The sequence below is a fragment of the Corylus avellana genome, chromosome ca4 (assembly GCF_901000735.1).
Source record: "Corylus avellana chromosome ca4, CavTom2PMs-1.0".
NCBI lineage: Eukaryota > Viridiplantae > Streptophyta > Magnoliopsida > Fagales > Betulaceae > Corylus > Corylus avellana.
In genome coordinates, this window is record NC_081544.1 from 21,990,342 (window position 1) to 22,014,817 (window position 24,476).

General features: G+C 36.7%; 2 protein-coding genes across 2 annotated transcripts; both read right to left on the reverse strand.

The window, feature by feature from the left end:
• Position 1: 1 nt before the first annotated feature.
• LOC132177552 (uncharacterized) lies at positions 2-15,484 on the reverse strand. The gene is made up of 13 exons (XM_059589921.1): positions 15,172-15,484; positions 15,025-15,071; positions 14,833-14,903; positions 14,612-14,725; positions 14,320-14,495; positions 14,123-14,211; positions 12,425-12,542; positions 12,142-12,215; positions 11,920-11,967; positions 8,835-9,003; positions 6,263-6,394; positions 1,232-1,345; positions 2-587 (listed from the first exon to the last, which is right to left on the reverse strand). Exons 1-13 carry the CDS (start codon positions 15,253-15,255, stop codon positions 399-401), a joined length of 1,425 nt encoding a protein of 474 aa, XP_059445904.1. The 5' UTR covers positions 15,256-15,484; the 3' UTR covers positions 2-398.
• Positions 15,485-17,291: 1,807 nt separating this feature from the next.
• LOC132177387 (guanosine nucleotide diphosphate dissociation inhibitor 1) lies at positions 17,292-23,884 on the reverse strand. Its single transcript, XM_059589672.1, has 13 exons — positions 23,622-23,884; positions 22,786-22,848; positions 22,543-22,626; positions 22,312-22,419; positions 21,992-22,164; positions 21,414-21,525; positions 21,215-21,295; positions 21,011-21,073; positions 20,754-20,855; positions 20,410-20,534; positions 18,188-18,398; positions 18,006-18,080; positions 17,292-17,669 (listed from the first exon to the last, which is right to left on the reverse strand). The coding sequence occupies exons 1-13, from the start codon at positions 23,706-23,708 to the stop codon at positions 17,619-17,621; spliced, it is 1,335 nt and encodes a 444-aa protein (XP_059445655.1). The 5' UTR covers positions 23,709-23,884; the 3' UTR covers positions 17,292-17,618.
• Between the last annotated feature and the right edge of the window lie 592 nt (positions 23,885-24,476).

The following is a 24,476-nucleotide window of genomic DNA, read 5'->3' on the forward strand; positions in this document are numbered from 1 at the left end:
ATTTAAAAAATAAAAATAAATAAATAAAATAAGGTTTCCAATTGTAATAAGCAACACTAAGATTGTCACACGTCATAAATATATCCTGGTCTCCTGGGAATCAACCATGACCTCCTCGTCTTATTACACCAAAATTTCTATGTAGATAACAATTATATATATAATGGAACGACCCTCCTTGCCAGTTCCATGAACATCAATGAAACACAGCCTAAGACAGTCACAAAACTATTCCAACTCATTTTCTTCCTGTTACCATGCTTGTTTGATAATCAGAGGCAGGTAGTATTGGTTGCAGATTGCAGGAGACTTCTTTTTCTAATTTGCTTGTCATTGTCACAGCTGATATAATTGATAGCTTCTATGCCTTGGATCACATGGTGATTCTTTACAAAATTTCACCAGCCACTCAACTGTTTCTGCATTTTTGAATTGTGGGAGGACTTGCCACCCTTGTCTTTGTAGGAATTTCTGGATGCTACAGTCTTCCGCCCTCCACGCACTGATGCCATGACACGTCGATTCTGCTTTCTTAAACGCTTCGTCAACTCAGCATCATTATTATCCATGGTCTGATTATCTTCCTCCTGGAGAAACAAAATTACTTTCAAGGCTTTGCATGCCCACCAATAGCTTCTATTCTAATACATAACAGTGATGATGCAAGAAACATCTCAAACAATGTAACAGCTCTAAATTTACTAAAATGTAGATTTGCAATGCCATCCCAAATATGTATTTTCAATTTTATACCTTTTTACACTAAATTTTGATAATTACTTTCTCATTGGAAGTATGATTCATATGTCAGATCCCCCCATATCAACAACAATGGGAGTGAATGAGCAACGGATGAGTGAAAACATAGCCCACTACAGTATTTTCTTCTCATACGAGCTAAATTATCCCAACTCCAAAGATCGAAGGTTAAAAGAGGAGAATCGGCACAGAACACTGCCACTTTGTTTTACCAATGACATCAAACATAAACTATTAGTACCTAAACTCTTTACTGAAGATAAAAATTCAATATTATGAACAAAATCATGATTTTTTAATAAGGAATAAGCAAAATCATGAAAAATTACATGCGTTAGATTATTATTTTATTTGCAGGAACCATGGACTCTCCTACAGATTGTGTATCTGGAAAACACAAACACCTGTTTGCATATACTCCAAACTTCATGGTACCGGCAAACACAACATAGATAAAAGAATGGCAGTGTACCTCGTCACCCACATCTTGAGTTTCAGGTCCACTGGTTTGACTTTGACCTACTTCAGAGTTTTGTTGATTCGCCTCTACTCTGCCTTCCCCATCACAATTTAAAGTCTGCTCTTCCTGAGTGTAATTTCGCATTGTTCAGTGGCCAAAAAAAGAAAAGCATAACATAGAAGAAGAGTGTTACTAAGGAAACTACAACTTTTACTACACATCCCATACAAATTGATGTGGCAGTTCACATAATACTTCCATGTTTACAAACTGATATAACACTCTACGTGACTGTCACATGACAATCCATATGGCACCCATTTCCATAAAATGTGGAGTGCCACATGAGTTTGTAAGGGGGTTGTAACTATAGTACTCCAAGCATAGAATATGACGAGAGAGAAATAGAAAGAGAGAGCGAGAGAGATAAAAGCAAATACGTGTTGCAGGAGTCGGGACTCATGTTAAAACATCAAAAAATAAAAGGTAAAGTCATCTTAACCCTCTCAAACTACCACTCTAATGACAATCTCCCCCTCCCCAAACAAAAAAACCATCAAATACGACAATTTATCTCCCAAACTACCAAAACAATAACAATGTACCCCCTAAGGCCTGTAAAAAGACACAATTACCCTTATGAAATTTTCAATACAACCCTTATGAAATTTTCAATACAACAAACATATCCTTAAAAATTTGAAAAAAAACAATTAAATATATTTAAAAAAAATATTAAAAATATCAAATGGGCGGAATGGGGATGGCTCGCCACCCCCATGGCCTAATCGGGGTGTCCGGCCACCCCCTTGGCCCCTTTGGGGGTGGTTTCGACCACCCCCATTTGGGCCAAGGGGGTTGGCCGAGCCACTCCCATATGGCCGAAATGGGGGTGGCATGGCCTATTGGGGGTGGCCGGCAACCCCCTTGGCCCCTTTGGGGGTGGTCGAAACTACCCCCATTTGGGTTTGGGGGTGGCTCGACCACCCCTAGTGGGTGGCGGGTCCATCCCTAGTTACCTAGGTGTGGTCCGGCAACCATCCAGGGGTGGTCCAGCACCCCTGGTTTAATATTAGTTTTTTTATTATTTTATTATTTTTTATAAGTTTTTTTTTTTTATGGCAATTGTGTCTTCTTTTATAGGTCTTAGGGGTACATGTCATTGGTTTTAAGTAGTTTGGGGGGTAAAATTATCGATTTAAAGAGCTTTTAATGTAGATCATTATCGGGAGCCAAGTAGTTTGAGGGGGTTACGAGAACTTTATCCGAAAATAAACTACCACCCTAAGGATCAGGCTTCTATGTGGAAGTGAAAACTACCGCATAGATGCTGTTGCCCAAAATGTTTTGGGCACTAAAAAGTAAGTTTTTTTAAAAAAATAATAAACAAATCATTAATAATTAAAAATTATAAATAAATTAATAATTAAAAAATTAAAACTAAAAAAACTAAAGATCAAGGATTTCTTAGCATCCTGAAGATCCAAGGATTTCTTGGAGTTTGGCGACGGCTTCGAAGAGCTGGGTTTGGAGGCGATTGAAAAGGAAGATGATTTCTTTGGTGGAGGGAGAGGAATGGAGTGGGGTCGTTGAGGGTAGCGCTTGGGTTTGGGAAGAGAGGAAGGTAGGAAGCGAACTACGGAAGGCCGTGAGCCGGAGGGAGCGATTGGGCTCGAGCTCGAAGAGTTTGGAGGCCAAGGTGGCCATTTGGAGGAGAAGGAACTGCGCACGAGGGAGATATTGGAGGAGAGAGAGGAGGGTGGAGGAGGTGGTGGTGGTGGTGCTAATGGCGGATGAGAAATTGGAGGGTTGGAGCTGCTGTGCTTGATGATGGGGGAGTTTGGGAGGGGTAGGGTTTTGAAGGGAGGGGGAGTTTGGGTTTGTGAGGCATAACCTTGCTGGGGATTGCAGCATCTTTCTGTTTGGATGCCTCAATTTCTCCTTCTTCTTCTTCTTCCAAATTGGAGGAGGCCGGTATTAATATCCGCAGCTGGTATGGGGTGGCCGAACCCCCCATGGCCACCCCAAAAACCAAACTCAAATTTTTTTTATTTTTCTTTTGCCCTTTCAGGGGTGGTCGGACCACCCCAATGGTCACTGGCAATGCGTGGTGGTTCCGGCCACAAGCACCCCTTCGGTTTTTATTTACATTTTTTTATATATATTTTTTTTTGATAAGTAAAAGAATTATAATCAAAAGCGCCGAGGGGCGCAACCAATATACACGGGAAGTATAAAAAGAGAGCGCCTAAGAAGGAGAGAAATGAAAGAAGTCAGAAAAACTAATTACTAAAGGAGCTAGCCCAGCGGCTGTCCAAGAGTAAAGAGTAAAGAAGAAAAAATGAGTCACCTCCTCTATAGTTCTAGTAGAATTCTCAAAACATCTAGCATTTCTTTCAATCCATATACACCACATAAGACAGAGGAATCATCTTTCATACTACCGCGCTTCGAGCACTGTTTTGGATATTTTTAGTTTTTTAATTACATCTTACATTTTTTTATATTTTAGTTCTTTAGTTTTAATATTTTTAGTTTTTTAATTATTATTGTTTTATAATTTTTAATTTTTAATGAGTTTTTAATTGTACTCTTTTTTTTTTTTTTTTTTTGAGCAATTAATTGTACTTTTTATAAACCAACTTTTCACTGCCCAAAACAGAACCGTTTTGCCCAAAACGGTACTGTTTTGGGCAACAGCATCTATGTGGTAGTTTTCACTACCGCATAGAAGCCGGGTCCCCACCCTAAACCAAACCCAACAAAGCAAGGTTTCGAATCCTTACATGACAGTAATCTCAGAATTAAAGATTTACATACTTTATTAATTTATAATTTCCCAGGGGGTGTAAAGGTCTTGCAAATCATTTCAAGTAAAGAACTACGATTCCCCTACTGTACATTATTTTCACAGCAAATTTCTGTGATATCTGTTATAATAACTAGATCATAGATTTTCATATTTACAAACTTAACAAGATGACATTGTAGACCCCCTTTTTTTTTTTGCATGAATTGTTAGACTTCTCTGTGTGGAAAGTGGGAAGAAGTAGGTGTTACCTTAATAATGAAATTCATTTACAAGAGCAATCAAACAAAATAACTTCATAAAAAAATAGTTCAAAACATAAGGACTAAGCTCTTCTAAAGCTGCAAAAAAGTGTTCCTATAAACTGTTGAATACAAGTTCAAAAATTATTGGCAAAAACATACTAACATGTTTCAGCTCGAAGAATGGGTTTGCTAGGCTATCATTTTTTATTGTTTTGCAAGATCTTCCAAAATCTCACCAAAATTTGAACCATGTATCAATGCCTGATTTTGATATACAAAACCCAGAGCCAATCCAATGCTCATTCTCTTGCTCTAAACCCAACCCAGCAAGTTGTCAAGTCATTTTTACCTCTGTGAAATTTAAAAAGTTAAATCAACCTCTCCTTGTAGTTTGGATTGAATTGATATATTTTGGTAAACCAATCAAATAATACCCAATCATCATCAAATTGAACCCTAGTTCAATAAAATCTTTGTTCTTTTCCCTCAAACCGCCCATCCAAAAACCCACTTATCCCCTAGGAAGCCATAACAACCAAGGAAGAAGAAAAGAAAAAAGGATTTTCTGCAACTGGGCTCCAAAATAGATGATGATGTGACATAATTCCATGTTCTCTAAATGTTTCAATTCAATCCATACGGCAAGGAGGTCTAGTGTAACTTTTGAAAATCAGGGATATATAATGAAAGTAGACTTAACCATAGGGAGATAATTTCTCCAAAAACATACTCTTTTCCTTTCCTTTCTTTTTTTTTTTTTTTTTGCCAACAAGCAGTTACACCAATAACACACCTTTTTCACCAAGCCCAAATACCATAAAGATTCTATGGGTTATAAGAGCATCTCTAGCAACATTAGTATTTTAGCTAACCCAAAAACACTTTTCTCTATTTTACCTACTACTTTTTCAATACAAACTCCAACAAATTACCTATCTCATTCTCTATTTTCTTTAAATACTATTTCACTTTTTTTTATTGTTTTCTTAGATGATCGTTTTCACCACCCTCACAGCCACCATCCCCCCAGACAACCACCACCTGTTGCTGCAACTTCTACCAATGCTGCAGCCCACCACCCCATCTTCCAAGAAAACACAAACGTGATCACCAGCATGCATCCAAGTTGGGTCTCCCCCAGCCCGAGGAGGAGCATGACCCAACCCGGATGGCCTCAGTCCTTCCAGCCGGCAGAGACCACCGAAGAAGGGCATGGGCATGCGGGCCTGGCTGCTAGTGGATGCAATGGGGCAGGCACAAGTGATCGAGGCCGACAAGCACTCCATCATGACCAACCTTGACCCACTTCTCTTGTACCCGTCTACTGTGTTGGGTCAAGAGCGAGCCATTGTGATCAACCTGGAGCGCATCAAGGCCATCATCACCACCCAGGAGGTGTTGTTGCTCAACTCTAGGGACCCATCTGTGACCTCTTTTGTTGGGGAGTTCCAGTGGCGGCTTATGCCATAGAGATGAGTTGAACGAGAAAACAAAGAGAAGAGGAAAGAGGAAAGAGAAAAGAGAGAGTTGAGAGACAAAGGGAGAGAGAGAGAAAAGGGAGAGTTGAGCATCATTATTTTATTCCTATAGTGTGCTACAGTAACCAGATGCATTTTAAAGAGTCTAACTAATCTGCTGGAACTGAAAAGGGGGCAATATTAGTTAAATTTAGCTAATATGGGGCTTTTACCTAATCTGCTGGAGATGTTCTAAGTCTATTTTCACAGCTTACTCAGTAATTATTGTCCCATAAATCCCACAACAAACAAAAGAAAGTTCAGATTAATTCTGTGAAAATTCAAAGGTTGATAAAATTTGCATTAACGGTGCTTTCTCACAAGCAGACACTTCAGACATATAAGCAACATCCCATTCAATCTATTAGGTGTTTCCTTAAGCTCTCAGGCATAGCCAATCTTGTGTGTCAGATAGTATAAATAGCTCCATTAGAGTACCTGCTGTACCTCTCAAAGAAAAAAAGGAAAATACCTGGTCTTGCAACTGCAGAGAATCAACACCACCTATAGAAGATCCATTGAACTCAGAGTCAGAACTGTGTCCACCACCTTCACTTTCTTCATCACTACAACCTGCATCCGTCTCTATACCTCCTTCAGTGTACTGCATACAGAACAATCATAGATGAGAAACATATTTTTTTCAACACATGATTCATTAGAAGCAAAGTATAACAAGCCAAAAAATAAAAAAAAATAAAAAATAGACCTAAAAATGATAGAAAACCCACCATATGGACATTTAAGGAGCAAGCAGAATACAACACCCAAGAAAGTAAAAACTTTGCAACTCTTTAAAACTGTAACTACATCCTCTACAAGTAAAGCATCTGTACCCTTGACGATATGCAAAACATAACTTAAACCAACGATTACACAGAAAGAGTACAAAAGCTATATATGATATGATAAATCTGGATTTGTGTAGGTTATGAACAAACTGACACACATATGCAGGAAGATGTGCCTGATGCATATTGATTAAATACATTGGATTTTTTTTTTTTTTTTTTTTGATAAATAAGCAAGAATATCATTGAAAAATGCAAAGGGGCGCAATCCAAGTACACAGGAAGTATTCAAAGACACCCCTTTAAAGATAAAAAGAAGAGCATAACTTTACAAATTGATGCATTGAAGAAACTTGAGGAATGTTCAAGACACCCGCCCACTGGAAAAACAAATTGAGAAACCTATTGCTAAGCTCCGTCATTGTCAATTCCTTATCTTCAAAACATTAAACATTCCTCTCCCTCCAAATAGTCCACATATGGCACAAAGGGGCCATTCTCCAAACCTCCATCACCATTTTATTACCTCTTCGGCCTTTCCAGCAAGCTAGGAGATCAATAATCCTACCAGGCATAACCCAATTTTTTGATAAGTAATAACCAGTCTTATTGAAAGCGTAAAGGCATCCCAAAGTACACCAGAAGTATACAATAGGATCACCTAACTAGAAAGGGAAAAGCGAACAAGAAAGTCATCGTAACTAATTGACACCGGGAAGGCAAACGCCACAGTCCAAAGGTACAATGTATGAAAGCAATAGGATAATAAGTCTTCCAAGGAACCCTCAAAGTCCTCAAAACACCTATTATTTCTCTCTCTCCATAGACACCAAAAAAAGCAAGTAGGCACCATCTTCCAAACCGCAGCACTCCCCCTCCTTCCCGAAGACCACCAACAGGCGAGCAAATCGGAAACCCACCTTGGCATCACCCAAGACAACCCAAACCGACAGAAAAATGCGCACCACAAAGCATAAGCTATTTCGCAATGAAGAAGAAGATGATCCACTGTCTCCTCATTCCTCTTGCACATACAACACCTGTTCGTCACAATCACATGCCGCTTCCTTAGGTTGTTTAGGGTCAAAATTTTGCCCAAAACCGCCGACCACACAAAGAAACTCGCCCTCGAAGGAGCTTGTGTACGCCACACACTCTTCCAAGGGAATCGCCTCCCTTCAGTACATGCCAAGGAAGCAAATAGAAGTTTGACCTTGAAACGGCCTCCTTTGGAGGAAATCCACCACAACCTATCTTCACACCCTCGTCTCACTCGGGCAGAATGCAACACCTGTAAAAAAGAAGCAAATACATCCACCTCCCAATTCACAGCAAAAAGGGAAAAGAGAACACTCCAGAGAGCACGAACCACGTCACAATGGAGGAGGAGATGATCAATGGACTCACCACTCCACTTACACATACTACACCAATCCACCACGATCAGACCTCTCTTCCGAAGATTATCCAAAGTGAGAATCCTTACAAGGGTAGCCGTCCACACAAAGAAACTAACTATGAGCGGGACTTTAACCTTCCAAATATCATTGTTCAAGTCTCTATGTAAAGATGGAATAAATGGCACTAGAAGAAGATACATAGAAGATTGAAGATTTGTGCTCACAAATGCCCAAGATGTGACCATTTGTCTCAAGTCTTACGAGCAATTATTTTCATCAATTTCATTTGGTCATTCAAAGAAGGAAGCATCAAAGAAATAGCTAATAAAACAATGTAGGCTGGACAACATGGAGTACTTCCAAACTGCAATGGACACATGCCAATCAAATTAGAGTGATTGGTCCTAAAGGTTAGAATTAAATGAACATCTTCATTGAATGTGTCACTTAAACAAGAGCACAAGCTTTTGGTTATACTATCGAATTATCAGTATGATAACAATCATAGATACTGGAAAATGCAGGTAGTCACACAAGCCTCTTACTCAAAATACCACAGTATTTTACTCGGTGGCAACCAGTGGTATAGTTGTTCACATGTCTTCCTCTTCTAGAGAGAGTAAATTTGAGAGATCTCGAGTTAGTGTTGGTCCTAACTGCTGTTCAGCCAATATATACAAATAATGATAACCATGGTGCGGTGACTCAAACTTTCTTGTAAAGAAAGGAAGACCATATCAATTACAATAGACATGGTTATCTTGTAGAAGAACCTAATGCTACTTAGAGATACAGCCAGCTTTCGTGCTACATACATGCACATATGCAATATCCAATAAAACATGTTTCATACCTTCTCCATGTCCTCTTGATCCTTTTTAGTAAATCCACTGGCTGCAAGTTCCTTGTCTAGAGAACCAGGACCTTTTTCTATAGAAGAAAAGCGAGGCCTGCCACTTTCATCTGTGTCTACCTCTGAACCATCAATGTCATCTGGGCTTTCTTGAAAAGACAGGTTAAACCTGCAAGACAAAGAAATAGAATGATCATGCACAGGAAAAGTATTAAAATAATAATTAGCATGTACCCCTAAGATTGAAATCAGTTCGCCTATATAAAATGTAAATTAAATTGTTGAATAAAATCAGTTTGCTCATTCAGCTCTCTGAAGGTTTTATGTCAAAAAATTTAGTATCGATTCAAATTGAAACATCATTTATAACTTATCCGATCTGGCAAACAATACAGCATATTATTTGAGATAACAAAAGGGGTATTCAAGGAGTTGGCTCACAAGCATAGAAACATAGGCATGTACACAATGTTAACTTCTACCATAGAGCTCCAATAAGTTACAGAATTGGTATTTCATAGGTTTTCAATAGAATTTCCTCTTTTGTCAGCAGTTGAATTTCTTCTGCCTCTGGGAAGAAATAACTCCTATGACGGATTTACCATTTTGCCGTTCTCTAGTATTTCTGGAAAAAAGGGATAACATATTTTTTATGGTGTCAAGATTCGAGAAATCCCCCCAAGCAAGGAAGTCTTGCATGGTGTCATCATTTCTTTTTTGGTTTTTTCTTTTCTTTTCTTTTCTTTTCTTTTCAGATAGGTAATAAAATTAAATTAAAAGGCAATAAATTTTTTGGTAGTTTTGTAGGTCTACTTACTGAGGTTTCAAGATCCTAGGAAACTTTTTTTTCCTTTAATAGGTAAGATCCTATATTATTGACCCTTAAGTACTTTTTGAGTCCTGCAGGAACATTTTTCTATTAACTGGGGATCGGATAAGATCCTATAACTTATCCGATCTGGCAAACAATACAGCATATTATTTGAGATAACAAAAGGGGTATTCAAGGAGTTGGCTCACAAGCATAGAAACATAGGCATGTACACAATGTTAACTTCTACCATAGAGCTCCAATAAGTTACAGAATTGGTATTTCATAGGTTTTCAATAGAATTTCCTCTTTTGTCAGCAGTTGAATTTCTTCTGCCTCTGGGAAGAAATAACTCCTATGACGGATTTACCATTTTGCCGTTCTCTAGTATTTCTGGAAAAAAGGGATAACATATTTTTTATGGTGTCAAGATTCGAGAAATCCCCCCAAGCAAGGAAGTCTTGCATGGTGTCATCATTTCTTTTTTGGTTTTTTCTTTTCTTTTCTTTTCTTTTCTTTTCAGATAGGTAATAAAATTAAATTAAAAGGCAATAAATTTTTTGGTAGTTTTGTAGGTCTACTTACTGAGGTTTCAAGATCCTAGGAAACTTTTTTTTCCTTTAATAGGTAAGATCCTATATTATTGACCCTTAAGTACTTTTTGAGTCCTGCAGGAACATTTTTCTACAATCAGATAGGTAATAAAATTAAATTAATCTGAGGTTTCAAGATCCTAGGAAACTTTTTTTCCTTTAATAGGTAAGATCCTATATTATTGACCCTAAGTACTTTTTGAGCCCTTCAGGAACATTTTTCTACAATCAGTGTTCCCTATACTCTTCTCTTGGATAAATTGTTTCTTAGTTGAGGACCGTAACGCACAACCCTCTAAGAAGTACCCATGCCATCGGACAGCGAAACGAGAATATGCTTCCTTTTTCGTCCATTCATAGAATGGTATCAATGTTATTGATTTTTTTTTTTTTCTAAGTGATCCTTTGTCTTTGGCTTCGTAAGAGAAGAAAACTTAACCCTACAATGAACCCCATTAAACCCTTCCCCCCAACATACAAATAGAGAACAGGCATCATCCTATGAGCCATCAAGACTCATAAGGAATTCAGTATTCCAACCTCTTCAATCCGAAGTCCTACTCTGCACAACCAATCAACAGATTATCACAACAAACATACAAATAATCAGTTATATATGATATATGTTGGAGTTATTTTAATTTCAGATTAGGTTAATGTTCGAATGACAAAAGCACAAGTGATTTTCACGTTCTCACTGATCCCCTTCTTTCCTTGGTACTATAATTCCTATTCCCATCACTTCATTCCCTCTTTTGATCCATCTAAATTCTAGAACCACTATGACTTATACAGTGCCACGTTTTTTTTGTTTTTTTTACAAGTTACAGTGCCACATTGTTTCACACTAACATAGCTATGGGCAAAGTGGTTATTGCTGGGCTGAAATAAGTTAGTTTAAGGGCAAAGATGGAAGATTAGGCATAAGGACTGGAATTAGTTAATGGTAAGTTTGGCAATAGAAAGGTCTGTTACTCTTTCCCATATGGAGACATTTTATTAGACGACTAAAGTTATAAAGCTTCTATCTAGAGTTTCCTTTAATCTGGGAAGAAACCGTGGGTGTCATTGTCTCCATCAAATTCCATCATTTTCTTCTCTTTGTTATTCTTTACCTTAAACTCCAAACCCCAATGGCATATTTTAAAATGCATTTCTTTTCCAGCCTCTGAGAATCCACATGGAGATTCCTTCAGAACATACTCTTGACAATTAAAACTTGACCATAAGTACAGCAGTAATAGAAAACATTAAAAGTTATAACAACAATTTTTGTAACATGAAAATCCTACACCGTTTAACATCCAACAACATGGATCTACAACTTTTTCATCCCTAAAACCAACCATTTATGGATTAATGCCAAATTCCTATAAAGACAGTTAGCCACAAGTAGTTGGAAAGGAACAAGAAAAAGAGAAAAAAATTATTGTTAGTTGTGTAATAAAAACTCATAAACCTAATAATCATTTTGAAATTTCCGTTAATTGTGAATAATGTAGCAACAAAAAATTCATGGAATACTTATCTCAAGAAGACAACTAGAATAGCTGTCAAGAATTGCAGTCACACATAATAAAAATTCACAGAGATAAAAAAAATAAATAAAAATAAAAAGCAAACCCCAACCAGCTTAATGGGAGTCAAAGCTTCCAACGGTGGTACCAAAACACTCACTGACCTCTTGCTGAAAAACTTAAAGACGCATTCAACATCACGATCAAAGTACCTGAAAAATGTGAACTTATTAAGAAATGAGAGTACATTATCCAACACATGAATGATGGATATCAAATACAGCAATTGGATATTATAAAAATCAATGATCAGAAAGAAAATATATATATATATATAGGATGAAATTATGACGAAATTATGACACAGCATCTGAAGAGGCTCTTACATCTGTGCATTACGATGGTCTACAGATACCATCTGTGGAAAATCAATCATGGTTACCTTCTCATCATCATCAATCTACAAAGAATAAAAATTGAGAAGTCATTAATAGTTCACCAGCAAAGTGAATGAGGAAGCTGATAAGAAATTTTGAATATAAATCATCAAATCAATCCACGATGAATAAATAACCATATATGACAGGTTAGGTAGACCCAATGTTAAGAAAAAAAAATAAGCTCTTAAGATGCAAATAAATGGTGCTGCAGAAGGCCTTAATTGCATACCATAATATTGAATTCATTAAAGTCACAGTGAATGAGACCATGTTCTGCTAGACGAACAACAAGACCAACGATCCTTTCAAAAACCATATCTGGATTTTGCAATTGCTTAACCTGTACACTGCATTAGATAGAAATAACTGATAACATATAGTATTCCAGTGCTTTATGAAGCTAAAATGTTGTTTTTCTATTTTGATAAACAAACCCAAGACATTTCAATAGAAAAGAGAAGGTGAACACAAGACAGGGAGGAGGGTTGAGAAACCAGTAGAGGACATGTAGGACAAACAGCAATCAATTCATAAGTAATGTAAGGCATATCAAAGAGCACAGAAGAGCGCAACCCTAGTACACAGAAAGTACACAAGGAAACGCATAATTAAAAATTAATTCTAACTTTACTATTGAGTTCCTATGTCTGTGTCAGTGTTTTTTAATTAAGATATAAACACTGTAACCTCAGAATCTGATTATAAATCAAGTAAAAAACTAGCAACTCTCTTCTCCATTAAAATCCCAATGAACTTCAAGAAGCAGGAAATTCCATCACATTTTTCCTCTCAAGAACATCAGCTCTGCTCCTTGAACTCTGATATGGTAAACATATGGCCATTTCACCAAATTCTTCCACCAACATTTGACAAGGATTCCTATCACGTGGCAACAGCAGGAAAACATATTTGTTTACAAGTGTATAAGAGTACACGAGATTGGCAGAACACCTTCGATGCTAAATATGGCTTGCACCAAATAGCTAACACAGAAGAATTTGTGCAAGGGGATTGCAGTCATGTCTGCATATGTGCAATGACAATGCTGCATGTTGCAGGTTATAGGTTATAGAAAATCTTTTGCAACTTTATGAGAACAATGTTTATGTATTGTTTGAAAGGAATCCCCCATTTTTTGTAGGCACTTCTCCTATTGAAATTTGGTGTCTCCTACATACAAATATACGACACTTGAGTCCACCTAGGTGCGACACTGGTTTATTTTTTTAACCTAAAAATGTGAAGAGTTATGATTATTATGCATGTATGTGAAGAAACCTATACATGGTTAAAGTTCATTAAATTTTCCTTATGATTGTTTTACAATCTATGGTGTTTCAGCAGCCAGACAAACACGGAGACATATAAAAACATATATGCCACCAATTCACATTAGATATGTCCCATATCTATATTTTCTGGGGTTGTATCTCCAACACCCATGCTTGTGATAATATGACACCCTGGTGTCCATGTCCACAAATCATTGGAATTTTCTTCAAAGTATGTATAAATGCATCCAAGACTCTATGTACATGGGGATGCATTTCTGTTTATGACAAACAGATTAGAACAAAATGTAATCACTAAATGCATGATGGACCAGTGTGCACACATAAGCTATAGTGATTTACGTGAAATACTTCCATTTCTTCTTGCTCTTTTGGAGTAAATGCTTTCCACATGTATTCTTGTTAATCAATCAATAATAAGTTGCATTAGGCCACAGCTAACCAATAATTAATCCAATAGAAAATATTTTTGATTTTGATTTTGTTCGCATTTGTGGATTGGGTTTGTCTTTCTCATTAAAGTAGCAAATATTTTTTTCCTATCTGAAGGTTAAATCATCAGGACAAGAAAGATGTACAACAAATCAAAATATAAATTGGAAAAGCAATAAATAAAATGAATTAGGAACACTTACAGAGGGTAACCTTGGACAAGTGACATAACCACACAATGCCTATTACAGTCCACGGCATTTGGAACAGGAAAACCATGTTCCTCCAAAGCCTAATTGAGCAAAACAGAAGTGTCAAGCCAACACCATCTAACACGACAATCAATCAACTTATAAGTAATAATCCAATCTCATAAAGGCAAATAACAGCAGTGAAGAACCTTCATAAAGGCAAACTCTTTGATGGCAGCAAGGCGGGACAAATACAGCCAACTGTAACTAGTACGATGCTGCAAGTAGTCACGCTTCGATTTGACAGCCCTAAAAGAAACTCTACCAAGTCGGTGCAATTTTATGGCTAGGATTGTACCATCTTCCTTGGCAACCTCAAAGATATCTTGAAGAAAACAAACAAACCCATTACTAAACCCTATCAAATACCACCAACATTTGAATACTTGGAAGAAAAAAAAAAAAAAAAGGCTTTTTGAATAGAAAGATAAGAAAAGATACCAGACTCTTTTCCAACCCCAATTTGACGACCAACCGCCATAAAAACTCCACGGTTAACCATTGTCTTAATAGCAAGAAAATCATAACCCAGGTAGGTGAGCCGAAATCCGTCATCTAGATGCACATAAGAAGATACAATAAGACCGGATATCGAAGTAAAAATGATCTGTGCTTTGTTCCATGTAATACATAAAGAGCAATGTCGAAAGCAGCAAACTCACATTTGGAAGAGTCGTGGTGCAAGAGCTTATGCTTGAGCAAATTTTTCAAAACTTTGTAAGTGCCCCCATGTCTACATGTATGCAAGTGTTTCATATACCCATTAAAATACATACATACATGCACTTCACGCATAGAAATATTACTGAATAACGAATTAAAAATAGAAGAAAAACAAAAAGAGACAACCGTACTTGAGAGAGGCTATGCGGTCGATAAGCTCGGCAGGTACAATTTCATGCTGAAACCAAAGGACATCAAACAGAATGCAAGCAACGGTTAGCAATTGAATCCAAAGAATATATAAAAAAAATTAAAAAAAATATGCATAGTAATTATACATTGCGCATTCCCATTTCGACGGCGGTGAGAACCCTAAAATCATCCTTGGAGAGATATCTCAAGACGTCTACGTTTAGCTTCATATTGTGACTTCTACTGCACCGCCTTGTTGGTTCTGAGGAACGAACGGAGAAGGCCGAAACGGCGGTTATCGGTTGGTTAAGGACGCGGCCACAACGAGAGACGCACAGAGAGCATACGAGGGTTTATGAACTACAACTTTCACTATGAGTCTATCTGAGAACCGGTCGGATCGGGTCGAGTATTGGGTATTTCTGGTACCCGCTTTGCAGGTCTATGGCGCTATAGCCTATAATGAACAATATCCGCCGGGTTTTGGGTTTTGGGTTTTGGGGCAGGGCGGGGCGGGTGACCACTGATGCGGGTTTAAACCTAGGGTTAAAACCAACAAATATTTGTTGCTTTCTTGATGTTTCCTCCGGCAGAGGCGCAGATGTTCTTCACCGCAGTCGGGAGAGAGGGAGAGGGCGCAGAGAAGAGAGAGAGGGGCGGCACAGAGGAGAGAGAGTGGGGCAGAGGAGAGAGAGATATGAAGAAGAAAATTAAAAAAAGAAGACAAGAAGAAGAGAAGCTGAAGCGGCGAGCGTGATTGTGAAGAATCAGGTTATTGGGTATTAGATTTTTAGGTTCGGTTATATTGCGGGTCGGGTCGGTCTAGACACCCGAAAATTTAAAAAAACAAACGTTCTATCCGCAACCCGCCCGCCGGATATCCTAATATTTAACCGGATCCACTTTTTTTTATAAGGAAAACTGAGCGGGGCGGGTATATGCCCACCCCTTTAGTGAGTGAGGATGTTCCAAGTTCACTGATGATTATCCCATTTAATTAACATTTAATTAGTGACAAAAATATCCTTAATTAGCTTTTGAAATTACCATTAAATTTAAAATGATTATTATTTAATTTTAATTTTAATTTATTGATAATTTTAAAAGTCACATAGGTCTCTAATCATCCTTTTAATAGAAAAATAATCTTCTCTCCCATTCATTTTTGAACATCCAGTCCTTTATATTACAATTTACAAGGACAAAATTGTTAGAAATATGTGGAATGACAATTTTACCTTTGTTACATAAAGGACTAAACACTCTTTTAGAGGATTTTGGTCCCTTTTAACATTACTCATAATTATTAAAGTTTGTGAAACTTTTTATTACAATTGCATACATATCATTGTATGAAGTATTTGTATTACCTAAAGAGTAATGCTAAATGTCCTTCTCAATGTTTACATGTTTCTTGTATCCTTCCAAAATTAACGTGACTTTTAAAATCATCATTAAACAAAAATTCACATTTATCTATCATAAATCTAATAATGATTTTAGCCATGTCATTTTTAAAGGAACATAAGAAAGATTTTTAGCATTAATCTTTCCTAAATGTCTTATTAGAATAATTATAAAAGTCCTTATCGTGTCACTCATGTTTTTCTCAAAAAATTAGGTGACTTCTAAAATCACAACTTGATCAAAACTCGATACTTATAAATCACAAGCCCAATTATGATTTTAAAAGCCGCATCATTCTTATAAGGACACAAGAGAGACTTCTAACATTACGCGTCTGATTAAACTTTTGAAATAAGTAATAATTTAATATAGTATTAAAACAAAGGTTATGATATGAGTTAGAATTTTGTCTTTTTATTTCAATTAAATACATGTTAAATCTCACTTATCACGTGAGAGTCTGAACCCACAGGTAAGAAAAAAGTTAAAATATTAATTAAATAACTAAATCAATAATTTCCCTTCAGGAATGATTTAGCATAACATCAAAACAGAAGTCTTAAATTCAAACATTGTCTTTTATTTATCTCCCATTTCAATTAAACATTTTACATGTTAAATCTCATATATTAAGAGAGTTTAAACCCACACATGAAAAAGTATTAAAAATATTAATTTAAATGATCAAGTCTACCGACCATTTCCTACCAATTTAAACATAAGATAAGTGTTGATTTTTTTCTTATTGGTTCTTTTTTCGGGGGTAGTTAAGTGCATTTCATTTCATGGTTCCCAACCCTAAAGACGGATGGAATTCCCGGAGAAAAAGGGGGAAATAAAGATGAATAAAATTGAACAATAACCAGAATCAGATACTTCCCTACCATTAGGACAACTCACAAAGAACCAGTCCTCGAAACCAGGAATTGCAGAACCAGTGCGTAAAAGGGGAAGAAGTTATACAAATGAAATTGTAAAGTTTTCATTTTAAAGCTGCCACCATAAGTGTATGTCTTAGATGAGAAAACATTTTTATCACATATCATATTTGTCTATGACAGAACGAGAACACAAATGACAAGCCCAATGCCACTTTTGCGTCTGGCAACTTCAACACCATTTAGGAGGAACTTGGGATAAAGCAGAATTATCAGCTCAAGCACCAAAAGTGGTGTTTCCTCAACCCTCACTCCTCTGCAGCACTTGCGGCACTTAAATCCACAGTGAGGTCAAGAACCTGCTCAAAAACAACAATTATCACTTGAAACCTTATGATGGTAGCATTTCAAAATAATAACTTCTAATGGCCACTAACATGATTTTTATGACCCATTTTTTCTTCTATTGTTTATTTTTTATATGCAAGTAAAAGTTTGAACAAAAATTTGTCCTTGGCTTGGTCCTTTGTTGACATAAAGGCACTCCTTTTAGAATCAACATACGTGATTAAAGCATCATGAATTATGAAAATAAAAAATGCCAATAAGCATGTCCATGACATAAATTTGGACCTCAAGGGGTGATTTAAAGAGGGAGAAGAACCAATTGATCTATCAAGATAAAAATTCACTACCTTCCCAGTTATCATGGTATACATGCTGAGTACATCCATGACAGTTGACTCAAAGTGTGTTGTTGCATCATAACTCTGTTAAACATGAAAATGGACTTGGTTAGCATGCAATGGTTATTAAAAACCACATGGTAGCAGTGGAATCAAGGCAAGTATTAAGGAAACAATCGGACATCACTTACAGTTGATATGAAGCAATTGTCCAAGGATGGTTCATTGACTGGTTGGTATCTGTCATAAATATCGAAGAATATCTCATCAACAGGCCCTAGAAGGTCAATTCCTTGCTTAAGTTCGGACTCGGGATGGTCAGTCTCCGCCTCTGTTGATACAAATGCAATAAATTTCCCCTTTGGAGCAACGTTGTGAGAATAAGAGCAACAGAAAAGGTACCTGCTCAACCATAGAAGAATCACAAAATTGGTCCCCCGGGAAACATATGAGAACAAAAGGAGCACCAGGATAAATATCTAACAATAAGTTATTGCTCTAACAGTACATAACACCTTTCTTCTTTTCTGCTGAGGGAGTTTGTGGGGTAGGGGGAGTAATGATGGTGCTAGTAGTAGTATCAAATGTGCAGAGTGAAAATGTCCCTACAAGCACTCCTAAAAAACAATATAGTGAAAAACCAACACTACATCAAAGCATTTGGGAAGGGGGAGCCACTTTGCATACATAGTACCACAATAAAAACATAACAATTATAAGGAAACTGATATATAATTGATATGGAGTAATACTATGTGTTTAACATAGCATCTAAACAAACTAGTCATGTGAATTTTTCTTAAGTTAATGTAATTAAAACATCCTTAGATAGAAAAAAGTGAGGTGGCATCCAAGATTCAACTGTCTACTCAGGGAATAATAACAATTGCACTAACAAATCGAGCAAATAGGCAAAGTGAAGATGAGCTTTCACAATAATCATCGAAAATTTTAATACCGCAGAAAGATCAAGGGACTAATACTTGGAAAAATTATCAAACACACTACTTGTCCTTGTTCACTATTCCTGTTTAGGTGGCCATAAAATTGGAACAGAAGCAGAAGGATATTTTTGGGGAGGCACTAGTGATGAATCTAAACACCATCTTGTTGAATGGCATGAGGTAAGTTCCCCTATTGAAAATGAAAGGTTGATGTTCAAAAGACAACTTGATGCAGCACTGGTATAGGAATCAAGTTACTGATTTTAGAGTGATTTTCAGTTTTGGTAGCTTGAGAGCTCTTCATGAGTGGATGCAATGTCAGATTGAAGCAAGATCTATTCTGCATAAAAAAGATTATATTTTACATGTCTAACGGTTAAAACAGTTTTTAAATCGAGTCATTAGTTTATGAGTTATGGGTACTTTTACTTGTACGGACTGATCTGAAATTTCATAAAACTCAGACACCTGATTTTATATAAAGGTTATTTTCTTAATTACGTTTGACTAAAGTTATTTCAAATTTTCTGATACCATCAGGAGTCTTTTATTGGGTTATATTAAACATTTAGTTTACCAGTTAAATTAGGAATTCTAGTCCTAGTAAGTTACGTGAGTCAATTAGTCTATATAAATACGCTTCATTGTATTCAAAGAGTTCAGACATAATTAATGAATTGCATGTACAAGCGGAGTAGTAAGGCAGCAAATCATCTCTTACTTCACGGTATAGTGGCAAGGGCTTTTATTATTACTACTTTTTTCTCAGATTGGGGTGCATTGGATTCCATCTAGAACAGTTGTGGAATTACTTCCAAGTAGGAAAAGGTGGTTTGGATGGAATGATAGCAGCAAGATTCGGTGTGCAATTTCACTGTGTCATTTGGATTTTGTGGCGAGAGCGTAAAAATCAAACTTCTAATGGTGTTGAGCTCAACCATAACACACTTAGGTCCTTATTTAAGATTTTTATATAATTGGAATGTTTTTGGAAGAATTTAATGTCACTCCTTGGATTTTCTATATTTTTCTTCTCTCTGTCTGTAATAAAATCTTATTACTTTTTTTTTTTAGAAGTAACCAAATCTTATTACTTTCAATGGACTAATTTCAAACACCGTCTTAGTCTCAAAAGACAGTTGTCCATAAGAAATCCAAATGCCCAATTAAGTCAAGACTTCTAGGCAAATTATGCAAACCCTGTCAAAAACAGTCAACCGACCAACTATAATGACCTGGGAAAGCTACCCTATGTCAGCCATTGAAAAATCTAAATTAATTTTATAATCTATCTTTTGATCTCCCCACTCACTGTTAAAAAGCAGGACTTCATCCTGCACCCAGGTTAGGTGATCAATCCCCACTTCTATTAAACAAATCATGTGCTACATGCATGCATACCCATATAGGAAGAATTCAACAGATACAGAATGCTTAATTTTTCTCAGAAACATTGTATAAGAACTCACATGTCTGATTTACGACCCAACTGCTTCTGTGGCAGGATAACCTGCACTGAATGAGAATCATTGGTGTTTGGGATTGGGTGGCTCATTATGGCAATTGCCCTTGCAACTCTACCAATCTTCCTAACCTGTTAAAAATGCAAACAGCTTTCTGTAAAGCTTGCAAAATTCAATATAAAGCTTGCAAAATTCAATGTCTTCTATATTAAAAGAAAAATGAGATTCAATATAGATATCTTTCTCAGAATTCACCATTTATTTAATCAGAGACATTATATTACATACGGTAGAAGGAAAAAAAAAAATGAGGGGGGACAGGGGGTGCAAAAGGGTATTATATTTATTACCTTGTTGGGCAAGTATGAAGGATCACAGACAACTTTTTTGCACCTAGCAGTTTCTCCTTCTGATGTGACACCACAAACTTTTCCTTCCTCGTTGAACTCCACCTGCCATTCCAAATCAAATCAGACTCGGCAACCACTCCATTATCATAAATATATAATGATTTTCCTTTATTAACCAGGAAATGACAAGTGCAAACAACAAATAAAGTGGGGCTAAAAAGACACTGTTGATCCAAGAAACCCAATAGAAGGAGTACCTTGCACTCAGGTTTGTTCAACATATACGTCCCACCATAGACAGCACTAAGCCGTGCAAATGCCTGAGACAAAGTAAAACAAACAAATAAAATTGACGTCAATTAAACAAGCCTGATGAGAACCCAAATTTTATAAAACAAGTTAAAAGTACAGGATACAGATTTTTTTTTCCTTTTTTTGGAGAGAGAGAGAGAGAGAGAGACCTGGGGGAGCTCTCCCAACCCATACAAAGGATATATGTATGGGGATCCTCCTTGAAAACGTGCAACAGACTCTGCATAAAGCTATAACATAGTAGAGGAACAAGAAAAATAAGTGCAACAAAAAGCTGCTGAAACTTTCAATGTACAAGGATCCAAATCAACAGAAAAGAGTTAACTATAAACTCCAGGTGGTTTTCACCTTCATTCTCTTCACGGTATCTAGTGCAGGTTCATTGAGGTAGCGATCATCTCTGTGAAGCGCTAATGCATGACCGATAAAGTCCACAGTATTGTCATCAAGACCATATTTTCTGTCAATATGTCAACAGTACAGTAAGCAAATGGTTTATTGTGCTAACTTCAATTGAGATCAACTTTTTTCTTTCTTCGAAGAGATGAATAGTAAATAAAAGAATGGATGTAGACATCAGGAAACGAGATTTAAATCTATTGCTTCCATTTTAGAACTTTACATTTAAATCTATCTTCTTAAATTAGAGAATTCTATAAGACTGCCCCTTCCAAATTATACATTTTAGCTTCAATATTATAATTGGGTATGCTCCAAAGCACTTCTCACATAACATTTACATTTTACAATAACTATGAAATCCTATGCCCATAAAAACTGAAGCTCCAATAACATTCCCCAGCACCATCGACTTGATGTTTATGAAAACATATTGAGATAATTAAATAATACATTTAAATACCTGAAAGACAGAAAGCAACAGAGGGATACATGTACAACAAAGGCAACAACAAGCAAGAGCTTACGCAATTAGTTCTCTAGTTGTCACTCTAGTCAAGTCCATCCCCTCGTGTGTTTTGGGATCACTTTCATTATAATCTTGAACATAAATAAAGAACTTGCGAACACGGCGCTTTTCAAATATACCCAAAAGTGGAGATCTGACTGCCTCCATGTCCGTTGCTGGAACCTTGTGAATCTATAACCAGGGGTTTACTCACCAGCAAACAAAGTTAAGATCAAGTATATACAAAAGCTAATAAACATGCAAATTCGCTTTCTTTCTTTTTTTTTTACTATGTGCAATGAACATGCAAATTCCAACGTCATAAGAAAAAGATTTTACCTTTCCTTTATTGTAGACAAAGCTTCCATCAACAGCTTTGAAATACAGATATTTAGTGACATCTGTATGAATGAGGACACGAACAAGAGTGCCATTCGCCATCATAAACTAGCCAAACAAGATTTAGTCAATATACAAGAAGAAATTGAAACAGAGTAGAATTACAGCCATGGTTGGTGAACTAAACAACGACAAGAGAGAGAAAGAAGACAAAAGACAGTAAACACACACCTTAGGGATCATGTCCACATTATAATCCCTACTAGAGCCCAAATTTGCTGGAGGCTTATCACTTCCCTTGAACCTCTTCCAGAGCTGTAAATAAGGATAACTAGAGCAGTAAATAAACAGTTGAGTTTAATAAAATCAGCTACTTACTTATCAAAAAAAAAAACAGTTGAGTTCTAACAAATAAAAGGGCAATTTAAAATTGCAGACTTCAATGAATATCAAATGACACAGCAGAAATACGACCTGAACAAGATTGAGCGATGTCGACTCTCCCCCATAATAGTCATTCCTATCCATGTGCAGGACCTGATTCACAAAAGACACATCAAATATTGCAGTGCAAAAAACTGAAAGATCAGTGAATATATTTATCCATTGCATGAACATCTTTTGCATGCAAAAAACTCAAGAAAAAAAACAAAAAAAAAAATAACCCCAGAAAACTTGTACTCTTGTGCAAATGTAAAACCATATACAACTCTACAAGGCAGTCCAATGAAATTGATAGAAGCCACGAAGAAGTAATAAGCAATATTCAGTCAGAAGATAGCCACCGTTCTCCTACATTCATCTAAAGCAAAAGGAACAAACAAACACACATCAGAAACGACCTCTAGACTACCTAGTATTTTCTTTTTCATTACGTAACAACATGGACAGCCCACTTTGTTGCCAGTTATTAAGCTAACCACCCCAGAACTATTGCCTTCCAGCTGACAAGCACAGCACATGAACAATTCTTTGGTGTGTTTTCGCAGTGCCATAATCAGGTTGTTAATGACAATCATAACCCTGATCTCAATAAAACAAAAAAGCCCACTTGAGAATTCCGGAGCTACATACAGAATTCTTGGCTAAATGAAGTCAATCCATACAATTCTCAAAATTACGCACGGAACCATATCACTCACTGCAAACAAAGAGATACGCAACGAAAATAAACATCGACAAGAAAGTAGATCCGACATGATCAAATTCAAATCGAAGTTACCCAATTCGATCTGAATCCAAGACCCAGCTAACGAGTAATAAATTGGAAAATGATAACGGAAATGAAGAATTGGGGAAGAAGCCCCCACCTTGAGGCCATCAACGGAGAGAAGACCGCTAAGGATGCACTCCTTGAGACCCGTACCCAACACAATCACGTCATACTCTTCATCCATGGCGATTGATTCACTTCTGGCTTCACGAATAGATCCACGCAAAGAAACAGAGATTCAGATAGAGATGGAGGATTAGGGTTTCGAGGCTACCGAGTCAAATCCTTCTCGACATTTGATTTATATACACACGCTTCTTTAGCAGAGGAGAGAGAGAAAGATGCTTTGTTTGTTGATTGAGGAAAGCTATAATGGCTTTCACTTGGTGCTAATATATATATTTTTTTTTGAAAAATTACAGTTTACCTCCCAAAGTTGTCAACGATTTGCAATTCGACTTCTAAAGTTTTAATTTTTGCAATTCATCCCCTAAAGTTTCAATTTTTTTCAATTAAGGCATTCCGTTAGTCAAAGCCGCTTTGACTGACGGAACAATGATCACGTGCGACGCATGTGATCACTTCTGACCTTTTTCTACCGAAAATGCCCCCATCACTTCTAACCTTTTCCTACCCAAAATGCCCCCCATCCCAACAGACTCTCACTCCTCTGTTTGCCAAGAATGACGACGAGCATGTCGGAGATCCTAACGTTGGCCGGCCGATTCCAAAGAGAGAGATTGAGATTTAATCATCGTTTGGATGTAGAGAAACTGAGAGAAAAGAGAATTTCGAGTGCTTTGGTTGTGAAAGTTTTTTTTTTTTTTTGGCTTTGAATTCATTGGAAAACGAAAATTTTATTTTGGCTGAGCCAGTTGATCGGTAGGGAAAATAAGAAAGAGATCGGTAGTATATAAAATTTGTAAATTGATTGAGTTTTTTTTTTAAAAAA

Coding starts and splice junctions, on each gene's coding strand:
- LOC132177552 (XM_059589921.1), bottom strand. CDS start 15,255: ATGAAGCTAAACGTAGACGTCTTGAGATATCTCTCCAAGGATGATTTT. Junction 15,072..15,171: donor TCGAAATGGGAATGCGCAAT/GTATAATTACTA, acceptor CTTTGGTTTCAG/CATGAAATTGTACCTGCCGA. Junction 588..1,231: donor CTCAAGATGTGGGTGACGAG/GTACACTGCCAT, acceptor TTGTTTCTCCAG/GAGGAAGATAATCAGACCAT.
- LOC132177387 (XM_059589672.1), bottom strand. CDS start 23,708: ATGGATGAAGAGTATGACGTGATTGTGTTGGGTACGGGTCTCAAGGAG. Junction 18,081..18,187: donor ACAATTGCTTCATATCAACT/GTAAGTGATGTC, acceptor CATGTTTAACAG/AGTTATGATGCAACAACACA. Junction 17,670..18,005: donor ATACCATGATAACTGGGAAG/GTAGTGAATTTT, acceptor GTTTTTGAGCAG/GTTCTTGACCTCACTGTGGA.